The following is a 12130-nucleotide window of genomic DNA, read 5'->3' as shown; positions in this document are numbered from 1 at the left end:
GTGTTTGGATGGACGTTTAATGTAATAGTTTGTTGGGAAGCAAAAGGGCAGCATTGTGTAAATCACTCTTATGACAAGTTGCTACTATAATGAAGATAATTCATGACATAAGTTTTATTTGTTATGAAATAATAAAGTTATGTGGTCATAAACTATTGAACAGATGGTCTTTTTAACCTCAAAGATTATGGGAGTGTGCTTTTCTTACGGAACGCTATAAGTATTAACAAACTCTTTAGCTTCGCCTGGGTTTCCTGTTTTAGGAAAAATCTACAAACAATATGTACAAATAGAGCGATGCCTTCCTTGAAATTACGACAATTTTTACAATTGTTTTGTCATTTAACACTGCGATTCAAGCTTGCACGTTATTGTGATGAGTGAGTATCCCTTGACAAAAGGCAATGAATTCCGCCCCGCAACTTATTAATCAAATAAGCAAAATTAATTAACCTTAATTCATAATGTTTCTACAAACTTTTGTGTTTTAAATATCAATATTTATGATTAGTAACATTAAAAATATAATTACAGCCATGCCATCATTACATTAAATTGAAAGGTAATAAACAAAATAATACACTCGATGCAAGAATCAACTAAACCGCACGATATCTTTGAGCTATGTAGTAATCAATAAAGCAACGTAACTACTTTTGCAAAAACTGCAACTGGCACGAAAGCTTTCGTTCGATACTCACCTAGACACCGTTGCCATGACAACGCATCAACAGTCTTTGCATGTTGTACTGCCGAGATAATGGAGTAAAATAATTTCGGGCTGTAACCTTAAACAGATCAATAAAAGTCGAGTAATTCAAGCAGATCACGCGATATGGCAGAGTCTAAGGTAATGCTACTATGTTTTTGTCCCTTTCAATTTAATTAACATCGTTTACGTGGCATGCAATCCAGTTGTTACGTCAACGGATCGTTGGTTGAAGTTTGCACGAAGCCCATCCCTCGTGTTTCCATTATTAGCATTTATAATGTCTGAAGGCTCGACCCAACGAAGTAAGACTCGAACTCTGACGTTCTTCGCATAATTTATTTTACGACAACACATTTCAAAAATGTCATTTTACTGGCGAGAAACAATAAACTCGTCCTGGATGTTTCAAAGTGTTCTCATTTTACACTTTTATTATTTCATCATTTTGAATTATGGGCCTTTTGCGTGTGTTTATTTTTTGTTTTTAATTTTAATAAAATGTTGTGATTATTTTTTATGTTGAGGAAGTTTGTAAATTGTCGAGTACAGTACTGTTATTCAGTACCACGAACCAATGGGAGTCACCTAGTCAGTTGTGTACCTTGCCTTGACTGGATTTTTAGTTTCTAGAGGTGTTTGTTTTAGATATTAGTCCTGCGGGCTTAGGCATAATTCGTTGTTTGAGGACATAGTTATTGTCACCTACAATAAATTTTGTGACACATTGCTCCTATGAGTTAGAAACTAGTGAATAGGAATATATTTTGTACTATTTTAGACATTAATATAAAACGTGTATTTTTAGAAACGCAAAGGCAAAAAGAAAGTGAAAACTGGAAGTGAACCTGAGGAAGAGAGCTCAAGTGGATCAAGCAGTAAGATAACCTTGTTGTATTTCTAACTAGTGACATTTTAAACAAATCGGTCTCTATGATACTGTAGTCATTTAAATTTGTAAATCGATACTGGACTTTGACTGACCTCCCTTGTTGTATACAACACCTTATCTAAAATATAAAAATAATAATGGTCCACAACTAGGCACCGATCTTTACAGGTAAGAGACCTGTGGTTGTCAATATTTCACCACTCCAATGAGGTGTACAGTTTGCAGTGCAACATTTTAAGAACTCCTAAGACTTTATGATTTTCTTGTGTGTTATAAAAAAAAACGATATGAAAGTTAATTCCAACGTAACTTGCATTCCAAATCTCTGACATTTGAGTCGTCAACACATTGTCTCTACGACCGTGAACATCGCAAATATCATTGTAATAAAAAACCGCAATAAAACTTGTAAAAATAGTTTAATTTCAATCTGCAGAATTAGCGCGTAAATAAACGTGTTCTGTTAAAATATGTTCAGTTTCCATTAGCGCCTGCTATTAATCTTTAGGTTCAATAATCATTTCAGTTTAAGGTACAAATCTATCACCGATTTATGGTACATTTTCAATAACAAATAGTGTCCGTGACCTCGTTTTGATCTCAATTTAAGATTAAAACTATGCTTGCCAACTTAAACTTTGGCAACGTGAAGGAAGATTTTCATAACTTTTGCCTAGAGTTGGACAATATTGGCCCTTGTTTGGTGATAAAATATTTCTTAACCCCTAACTGACCCTTAGCCGGGCAAGGCTTTCCTCTCGGTACTGGCCTTGAACTATTTAATATGCCCTCTAGGAATCAACTCGTTCTTTCCTTCTGCCATTCTATTTTGTTGATCCATACGTTCATATGTATATTTGAATGCTTACTCCACTTCTCGGTATTTAAGCTATTATCTTAGGCGTGGTGGGTTTATATTTGTAATAACCCATTGTAAGGCCTATAATAATATTGCGCAATTTATACTCTAAGCTCAACATTATTGTGCAATATCTCCTATATTACCCCCTTGGAGGTAGAATTAATCAAAACCTTTCTTGGTGGATACCTACGTCATACATGTGTTCAAAGAAATTCGAGAGAGTGGCCCTCAGAGCACACGCACATTAACATTTACATGCATGCCCAATTTCAGCTCGATCCGTGGTTTGGGCTGTCCGTTGAAAGATCACTATTTCAGTCAGTCACCTTTGAGTTATATGTATATAGATTGGTATAATTAATGATTTAGCTAATCCAGTACTAACTTTTTTAATTAAAATGTAGTTAGTGTTGGTGACGACGACCTCGATGTCGATCAAATTGGACGAGGAGTCGCAACAGGACAGATTACAATCAATCGAGATGAGTATTTGCAAGCGTATAGAGATCTCGGCAATGAAATCAAACTTCTACAAATGAAGAACAATATATTGCATCGGAGACTCGCCGAGTATTATAAGTAAGTACTTTGTTTCAGAAGCTTATATCAATTTGTTTATAGTTTTATTTAAGCTTACAAATTGAACAATGGAGTAGAACAGTAGAGTTAGTAGAAGAAAGCACGACGTACGTTAAGCGAAGAGTAAGTATATACATACTACAAAACTATCGATTTTAATTTTTTTCAAGTCATCAAATATTTTCTCTATAGGCAGAGAATAATTGGTACGATCCTTACAAACTTCCTTTGCTTCAAAACTACAAACTCGTCATATAGGACTACTACAGTATAAAAACGTAATGCCATAAGCATAATATTTACCAATAAAGCACGAAATCTTCAATCTAATCTTATTAAACAATCTGTCATTAACATCAAAGGAAAAGTACCAATACGACTTTCTCCAAACGAAAGTTGTGCAGGGAACTTTGTGCAATCATCCTCATAAAACTGGGGTGACCTACCTGTTTACTGTCTTTGCTGCTTACTCTGTACAATTGAACTATGTCTATTAAAGCTGTTAGCAAAATAGAACCAAGAGTTTTGTTGATGCGAAGTATTTGTTATAATGCATTTAAAATAGAACCTACTGTCCTCGTGTAGAAAGTTTTGTTCTCTATTTTAGCCGCGCAAGGTTTGATTTTTATAATTTGTTGACTATGCTTGCTCCGGTTCTGGCTTTTAATTGCCTTCATTCTTAATTTTTAGTAATAATCGTCTCTCATTTTAGTCATGAAAGTGTAACAGAAAGAGTTTTGCATTTATAATATTAAGCTTGGATTAATCGGGATTGCAAATAGGTAAATAAATTTTCCTGTACAGAATTAGCTTTTATACCAACAAAATCAAAAACGGAAACACAAAATAGCCACATGAATTTCCTTCACATTATTTAATTCAATAAAGATGCAAACATGGCTCATAAACATAACTAACGGTATATTGACATACATTTTACATCATACAGTGTAATATTACGCGTTAATTCATATGAATACGATACAGCATCCTACGCACATAAGCCGGAATAAACCCGAAACAAAATAAATCATGGCCAGCGAGAATAAAGCCGCTTTATACTGTCATGATACATGAGAAGACAAAAGAGAAAATAACTCAACAATATGTACAGCCAATGGTCTGTGAAAACATTACACTATTTTTTGGCTATTCCATTCATATCAAAAGCTTAATGCACAAACGAAATATGCCGCGAACAATACAATACCGATAGATTTCCTACATTCATTGTTCCAAAAATAAAACCGAGTAGACTGAACAGTGCTTCTGTAAACGCGGCTTCGTACCTTCAACCTTAAAATTAAACTGACGGTGTATTTATATAGCTGGTCATCGTCGCGGGTTGGCGCAAACATCAAATTGTTCATTTGTATTGAAAGAAAATACTACGCGCTGTGGATTGTATTTAAGAAAACAAGAAATTGTATAATGCTTTGGCAGACGACTGTACATGTAGTCATAGACAGTTTTACGACATTTCTCTATTTTACTGTATCCACAGAAAATTTGAGAAGATTAAAATTTGTTTAATACCTAATTTCGTCTTGTATTAAATTGTAATAATTATGTTTTTGTAATTTTCAGAAAGCGTAAACTTGAACACGTTTTAAAACCGTATGACGGTGCGCCCGATGTTGAAGAAAAATATAATCAGAAATTAATTGCGTATGAGGACTTAAAGGAAAGAGCGGAGAGAGAAACTGCAGATGTAGGTTGTTTTGATTTTACCGTTAAGAACAGTAGAGTATGCGATTGCGTACTTTTGAGTTCGAGCAAAGAGAAATGAAATTTTATTTTATAGCTAAGACATTTTTACAGAGTATACGGATATAACGGCAGTAGATTTAGATATTTCTAAATAAGTAAAACACTTACACTTATAGACTTTAAACACTTATAATTAAACTGTTTTGTTCCCTTCAGATATGGTCAAAAGTAGGTACGGTGGAAAATACATTCACGGAACGACTTGAACATGCTGAGACAAAATTTGCTGGTCTACAAACTCTGGAAAGAACCACTGGCACTGGGCTCATTTATTCTAAGAAAGGGAAGCCAATTGCTGATAAGGTAAAAATGGTTCTAGATTGCTCGTTAAACAATTTACATCCCACCCTTGTATATTGTTTAATCATAAAATTCCTATTCAAAATGTAATTATCCCACTCTTAGTAACAGAACCAGCATACAATTTTCGTTTGTGCCTACAGTTAAAACATTTGTTGCTTAGTAATTGTTAACTTGTCCATATATTCGCGTATTTCGTAACCGTCATTCAACTTTCCTTTAAGTTACTTTCACAACTTTACTATATCACCCAATCTCATCTAAGCATCTATTTCTACGCAGACGGTGGCACGGTTCCTTACACTTCAAAAGCGTAAATCTGAACAAGCTTCGGCACTTTGTTTGAGATACATCAGAGCGAGGAACGCCGTCGCAGAACTCGAAGCTATCGTTAAGAAGTTGGAAACTTTGGGGCCAGGACTTTACGTCTATCAGTACGAACAACTTAACATTGATAACCAAAACTATATGACGAAGATTGAAGGTAAGCTCTGTGTTAACACTAGTGTCAAGTTGGAAGCATTGTTTAAATATATTTTTAGCGACCTGTACCTCGATTCTCTACCATTATTGACTATCAACAACCGGCTAGCTATCGAAATTTTGACATTTAGAATGTGCTGCCAAAAAAGTTTCTGCGACGCCCGCCAGAGGCGCTGATCAGCTTTTCATACAAAATTTCTCGATGACAGGTCGGTTGTCGGTAGTCGATAGTAATAGAGATTTGAGCTGCAGGTCCAACTACGTACGGGTTATATTAAACCTACGTATATGCTAAAATCGTCGTTGTAAAACAATCTATCTATTGGTAAAAACCGCATGAAATTGGATTTCGACGTTGTCACAAACATACTGACAGTCGCGGCAAGAGGACTTTTTTTATAATTTGTTGCGATGTGTTTTTAAACCGGGCTAGTAGTTGATACCAATCTATTACGCGCTTTGAGCAAAGACAACATCTTAGGAGCCATTGTAAAACGATCAGTTTCTTGGAATGTGAGCTGTTGCAGTGGACGTTGTAATCTTGTTAACACCGTTAACACAAAGGCTTTTGTTAGCATCATTAGTGCATTGGTTGGGATTACAAAACCAACCTAACCTTATGCTCATAAATCTTGATACTATAACCGTGGTGTGAGATAGTGAGCGGTAGAATATCGTCGTTTATAAACTGAGTCTTTATCGTCATATTTTTTAATTAAATTTAGCTTTTTAGGGTACCGAAGGGTCAAGCATAGCCATATATAATTGAAACAATATCTAAATAAGAAAAAAGATCTACTTGTATTTGTGTCTTTAAGTCTCAGTTTTTTTTTCTCACTCTTTATGAATGTGTGCTAAAAATTATACGATTTTGCTCAATAATTATTGAAAAAGACATCAAACCTTAACAGATACCTTAGTTTAAAATACACCGTGTTTACTTCACAAAACATTTTTAAAATAAAATACTTTGCTAATTAGGTATTGACAATGACTTGCTGCATTCAAAGTAAACAGAACTGACATAAACCTGTCTCCTTTCATGAAACTGCCACGTTTTTAATTGCGCTTATCACCGTACGCTATTTTGTTGACAGAGCGTGAAGACGAGCTTATAAAAAACCGTGCGAAATGCACTGAGCATAACCAAATTTTGGCTCACATTAGAGAGAAGATGAATCACACTGATCAGGTTATAGACTTCACTGAATGTGATCTTGGAGAGTCTGAGATTGAGTATACGAGGGCTAGGGAGGATCTTGGAAGTGTCAAGGTGATTATGTTTTTTTATATACATATTTTTCATTTATTATAGTTCCAAGAATAATAACATTGGCGTCATTTTAACAAAAAACAAATTCCCCTAGATTAATGTATCTCGCGCGTAGTGCTTTAAAGCACTTACAGAGAAAATTAAGACAAAATTAATATTAAGTCACAAAACTTTACAACATTTGTTTTAAAAATGTATTTATTATTCTTAACTATTAGATAGACAAAGTACTATAAAGAGCTGTTTGAACACTGAAAATGATTTATAAACCAATATGACGTCACATTTTCACTAGTAGTAGTTCTACGTAGTAGTTTCTGACCTTTTAAGTAGTTTTTCTTGTTTACTCGCGAACTCAGTCCATGTAACATTGTTCATTGTTAAACACAGACTCGCCGCAACAAACTGCGGTGGGCGTTAGAAGGAGAAAGGATTAAAGCTGGCTTGCTTACTAGAAAGGATTTGTTACGTGACTTCCAAGATGCTACTGACCAGGTAACTTAGTAATGTTTCTTTATAGACCAAATAAAGTAGAATGTAGAATCATCAGCCTAGCCTTTCTTACAACTATGTTGGAATCGTATTTACGTGGAGCGACTGTCTATCTGACCTCCACAACCCAGTTACCTGGGTTATGTTACACGATACCCTTCGGTAAGACCGGTTGTCAGACTTTTCAAGCTTCTGACTGCTGTTAATGACTGTCATTGATATTTGAAAATAACACCCGTAGGAAATATCGATATCTTGAATAAAAGAAAAGTATATCTACAGAGTTACAACCAGCTCATATTAAGCAGCGTCGTACCGTTTATGCTTATCACAATAATGTCATAGGTGGTGATTCTAAGGAAGAGAAAGGAGAATCTTGAAAAACAGATAATACAAATGAATGGACAATTAAGAGAAGCGCGCAAAACTGTCCCAATGTAACGTAATAACATGTCCACTTCAAATATCAACACCAATGGAATGAAACTCACACAAACTCCAGCTGAGTAACACACGTAAGTTTCAACTACTACTGTGCTCTAATGTCCGTTGTCCAATACCCAAGACGATATTTTATTTTATTTTTATCTACGATTAGATTTAGTATTATCTTATTTTAATCATTGTTTGTATTTGTCTTATTATATAGTTGTTGAATAAAATAAATTATTGTTTCAATTAAATATATTTTTTTATTTACGTAAGTAGGTATTACTTTATATTGTAAGTGCAAAATTTTACGTATTTGTAACTCAATCTACCTTTTTCTGGTTCTATAAAATTAGTACGCTAATATTAAGTTTATCGTCTGTTTTAACACAAACTATACCTTTTACCTCGGGGAATCTTTTTGCACGGGTGAAGTCATGGGCAATAGCTAGTGCATTTAATAAAGCTCAATTTACGTCGCTACGTCATCGAGCTAATAACTTGATGTCTACGATCTTTCAGCAAAGATCTTAGCACAAGTTCTATATCGTGTAACGGAACATTAATTTCCACCTTTCAATCAACTTGTGTTAGGGAATTAGAGTTTTAATTAAATTGCATAGTAGCTTCTATGTTTGTAGCATTAAGGTCTAGATTTATTTGCACTGCACAGTACTACTTAGTCGAATTGCGAGTATTTCAGTTAAGAACGGGTAAGACATGATCGTATACATTGAGACTGCGTCACTGCAACTTGCAACATTCTTCGAAAAGCTCATAGAGTATATGTTTAGCTTGATGTCATATTGAACTAATTTGTATTTTGTTTATTTACTTGCTGTAAAATTTTGTTCATGCTATGATTTTCTATACACAAGCATACGTTAAGTCAATCATCGTCGTGTTATATTACAACAATTTAAAGGTATTTTACACGGGATTGGAACCTTTTGTTACCACATTTTGTTATGACGTGATTTAACGTAATCTAAAGATACACCAAATCGGCTTAGTGCAAACTCAGCTAAATATTCAATCCCGAAACTATCTTTAAGGATCATTATCTCCCCCAACTAAATAATGTACAGCTTAAGTATAGGGTTACACAACAATACCGGGGTTTTACCCGTATCCTAAAGTTGCCTTATTAGTTAACGAATTTCCCTCGGGCAATAAGAGAACTTTGCAAATAGAAAACTAATTTTAATCAAACGTCGCTACTGAAGAAAGTTCCTTTCTATTGTACATACTACAACGACAGAATCTTCACCTTCATTTTTCTTCAAAGAAAAATTATATCGCATCCGTATCGAATTATACAAAATAACTTCGAAAATCTTGCTCATCGTTATCACACTAGAAAATCTTATTTCTTTTCCGAAATCTCTATATTTATGCCGAGGGACAGTGAATAAATTCATACAAATGGAGCAATTAACTACAAATGAAAACACAGAGGTTATAAAAAGGAGATTTATTAGAAAAAAGTAGATTATAACTTTGTATATCTATTATGTATGAACTTAAGAGTATAAGGCACTGTTATTGTATTATTATGTTCTTCACTGACTAGTAATTGCACTGGTTCCATTGTCTTTTAACGTGAATGTTTGTCATCATGATGAACTGGATTTGTGGTCTGAAAGTCTGACGGCTTCGGGTTGTTCGACCGTGTCTCTAGTGAGTGGGCCGTGTTTCCATCCGTCGGGGTATCCGAGTTTTCGGACATCGTCCCACCATTGCTGTTTGCCGTCGGCCCAGATGCAGTATACTACGTTAGTGCCTACAAGCACTGCGAAGCACACCCAGAAAGCAACTCGCCATTGCGCCAGTGTCGACTGTAAATAGAAAAAGCATTTTAAGTAAATCAGTGTTTAATACATTAGATGCATAAGAAAATTGGTAGTTAAAGGTTGTCTAATGAAAAAAAAAACTAAAACTGTGATGATCTTTTTTTAATAAACTTTCTAGCAAAAACTGATATGGAAAGTTCCTCTTAAGCTATCGAACGTTTCCTAATAACCGTGTCAAAATAAAAGATTGGGTATCGCGACAAATTGAAATGTTGCTCAAAAACAGATCAAGTATGAGTGGTCATTTGAGATTTGCTTAATACACGTTAGAGAAAACCAGAATACTATGATCTTTGTTTACAAACTCCTGTTTATGATTTATTACATTGTTGTGTACTGGTTTCAAATATTAAGATATCGAGCACTTTGTTCTTGACATTTATTGTACTACAAAATCGAATGGCAAAAAATAACTACTCTACGTCTCGAAACATTTAATTTTATTGAGATTGTAAATCAATGGAAATAAGTAGCCTCATTGAGTGTAATGAAAGCGATATTAAAACAGTTAATCGATGGTACAGAGTTAATGGAATTAAACCATTAAAGATTATAGTCGACGTGCCTATAAAAACTGCGTATAAATGATCAGAATAAAAATACTGAAATGGCTGGTAATATTATTTCAATAGTTGATATCGTTGCAGTATATATTTTTGGCGTTGATAAACTGCATTCAAACAAAACAAAATTTATTGCTAGAGAGTTTATCAATAAACGTTTTTGAAATATTTCAGAGTGTAATGGAGTGGGGCATATTTTATTTTGTTCAATGTTTTAGACAAACGTTTGTAAACATTTTATGCTACTATTTTGTATTGTTTGTAAAGTCAAAAGTTATTGATATTCCGAGCTGAATAAAATCAAATCGTATTATTGAAATAAAATATGATATTTAAAAAAGTATTCACAGATTATTTGTGACTTTGTAAATTCGATATCGTATTTCAATTTTCACCTGTCTTCAATTATCAATTCTTTTCCATTGCAATAAGAATTAAAATCGTAAATACTTACATCAGGGGTCAGCAAGCCAATAAGATATGGAGTGATGATGCCAGCGAACGTCGAAGTAGTGTTCACCAGTGACGTAAGCGTGCCAGCGTAGTTGGGAGCCAAGTCCAATGCGTTCACCTGAAAAGGAGTAAATCATAAATTAATAGACATGTCATATTCGTATAACGTGATTTTCTTAAGAAGCTGTCTATCTTTGGTGTGATGACAAATACCGGTCTCCAACCAAAGAGATGAGAGAGCAAACACAAAACAGAAACGAGCTTCCAGCGCTTTTGTTGTTAAAAATTAAAATACATGTTGAACAACGTATTATCGCATAGTAACACAAAATATTTTCTGTCATCCAGATAGAAAAAGAACAAAGAATTTCTCCGAAATTAAGATTAATAATCCAGCTCTCGTGATACTGACGTCAATGCATACCAGGGCCCTTTTCTCGGTATAAATAACAATGTCTAACAAACAAACGTTGTTATCTCGCCTAAGAGCAGCAATAATTTGCCAAAACTGCAGTTACACGGGCGGCGGGAAAACATTTCGCGGCTATAAGACTCTTAACTCTTGATAAGATACACCCTCGGGAACGAAACAAAGCTTGCTTAAGGAAAATTTTGTGAAAGAACAAAAGCTGGAACTCTCGCTTCTCATTATGAGTGGTATATTGCGTAAATGGATGCAGAAAACAATTTACTGGATTCTGTTTTGGATTTTTAGATTACATTAATGAAATAGTCATGCTTTTTTTTGTTCTCTAGGTTTATCTAGGATATCTGGTTTTTTTTTCATTTTTCATCATTCTACAAATAGAATCCACAATTCAACATCCAACATCACAATCATGCAACAGTATACTTTACATATTTTTCGAAATATAACATGCTCTTTTAATAAATATTAGTTTTTAATAATTATTGATATAAGAGTTTTTTTTATACATTTTCGTTATTGTATAACGAAAACTAACACGACAGTATTAATAAATGGCACTGCCTTTGCTATTAACTTCTATGTGGACGGATTTAAAGGACTTAAAATAATGAAGAAATATTTCATAAATAAATTGAAAAGGAATTTTCCAACAATACACATCTGTAAGTCGTAGCCATTGTTGCCAATAAGTCGGACATTGTGCGGTTGGAGCGGTCTGTGTGTCTGACAATAGGTATTATGTTATATTAAGTCGGGAAACTACCGAATAGTGCGAGATGTTATAGAGAGAATGAAGTAGGTAAATATTTTATAACTTTAAAAGAGTTTACTTTATGAAAATCAATGAAAGTTAAATATAATTTAAACAAAGTTATGTAAGTTATGTTTTTGGTGCAATTTTGAATTAAATTATGTTGGGAGTCGATTTCATTTTTAAGCTAATTCAAAGACTAATAAGCTTTGTATATTCATATGTTATACAGTTGAGTCCTGTAGAGTGAAGACATTTATACCACGAAAGTACATATGCTAGTTTTGATAG

General features: G+C 34.0%; 2 protein-coding genes across 2 annotated transcripts in view; one reads left to right on the top strand and one right to left on the bottom strand.

Annotated features, from left to right (window-relative positions):
- The first annotated feature begins 706 nt into the window (after nucleotides 1–706).
- LOC142974718 (cilia- and flagella-associated protein 184-like) lies at nucleotides 707–8033 on the top strand. Its single transcript, XM_076117198.1, has 9 exons — nucleotides 707–850; nucleotides 1518–1587; nucleotides 2868–3042; nucleotides 4630–4753; nucleotides 4969–5115; nucleotides 5395–5596; nucleotides 6693–6868; nucleotides 7259–7363; nucleotides 7706–8033. Exons 1-9 carry the CDS (start codon nucleotides 836–838, stop codon nucleotides 7799–7801), a joined length of 1110 nt encoding a protein of 369 aa, XP_075973313.1. The 5' UTR covers nucleotides 707–835; the 3' UTR covers nucleotides 7802–8033.
- A 1221-nt stretch (nucleotides 8034–9254) lies between these two features.
- LOC142974784 (putative inorganic phosphate cotransporter) overlaps nucleotides 9255–12130 on the bottom strand; it is a 46736-nt gene continuing 43860 nt past the window's right edge. The window contains exons 9-10 of the mRNA XM_076117299.1: nucleotides 10660–10776; nucleotides 9255–9627 (exon numbers count right to left, since the gene is read on the bottom strand). Of these exons, the coding sequence (XP_075973414.1) occupies nucleotides 9406–9627; nucleotides 10660–10776 (339 nt within the window). The 3' untranslated portion in view covers nucleotides 9255–9405. The remainder of the gene's footprint in view (nucleotides 9628–10659; nucleotides 10777–12130) is intronic.

This window comes from Anticarsia gemmatalis, chromosome 8 (genome assembly GCF_050436995.1).
Source record: "Anticarsia gemmatalis isolate Benzon Research Colony breed Stoneville strain chromosome 8, ilAntGemm2 primary, whole genome shotgun sequence".
Taxonomy (NCBI): domain Eukaryota; kingdom Metazoa; phylum Arthropoda; class Insecta; order Lepidoptera; family Erebidae; genus Anticarsia; species Anticarsia gemmatalis.
This window is presented reverse-complemented; position numbering and strand designations above follow the sequence as displayed.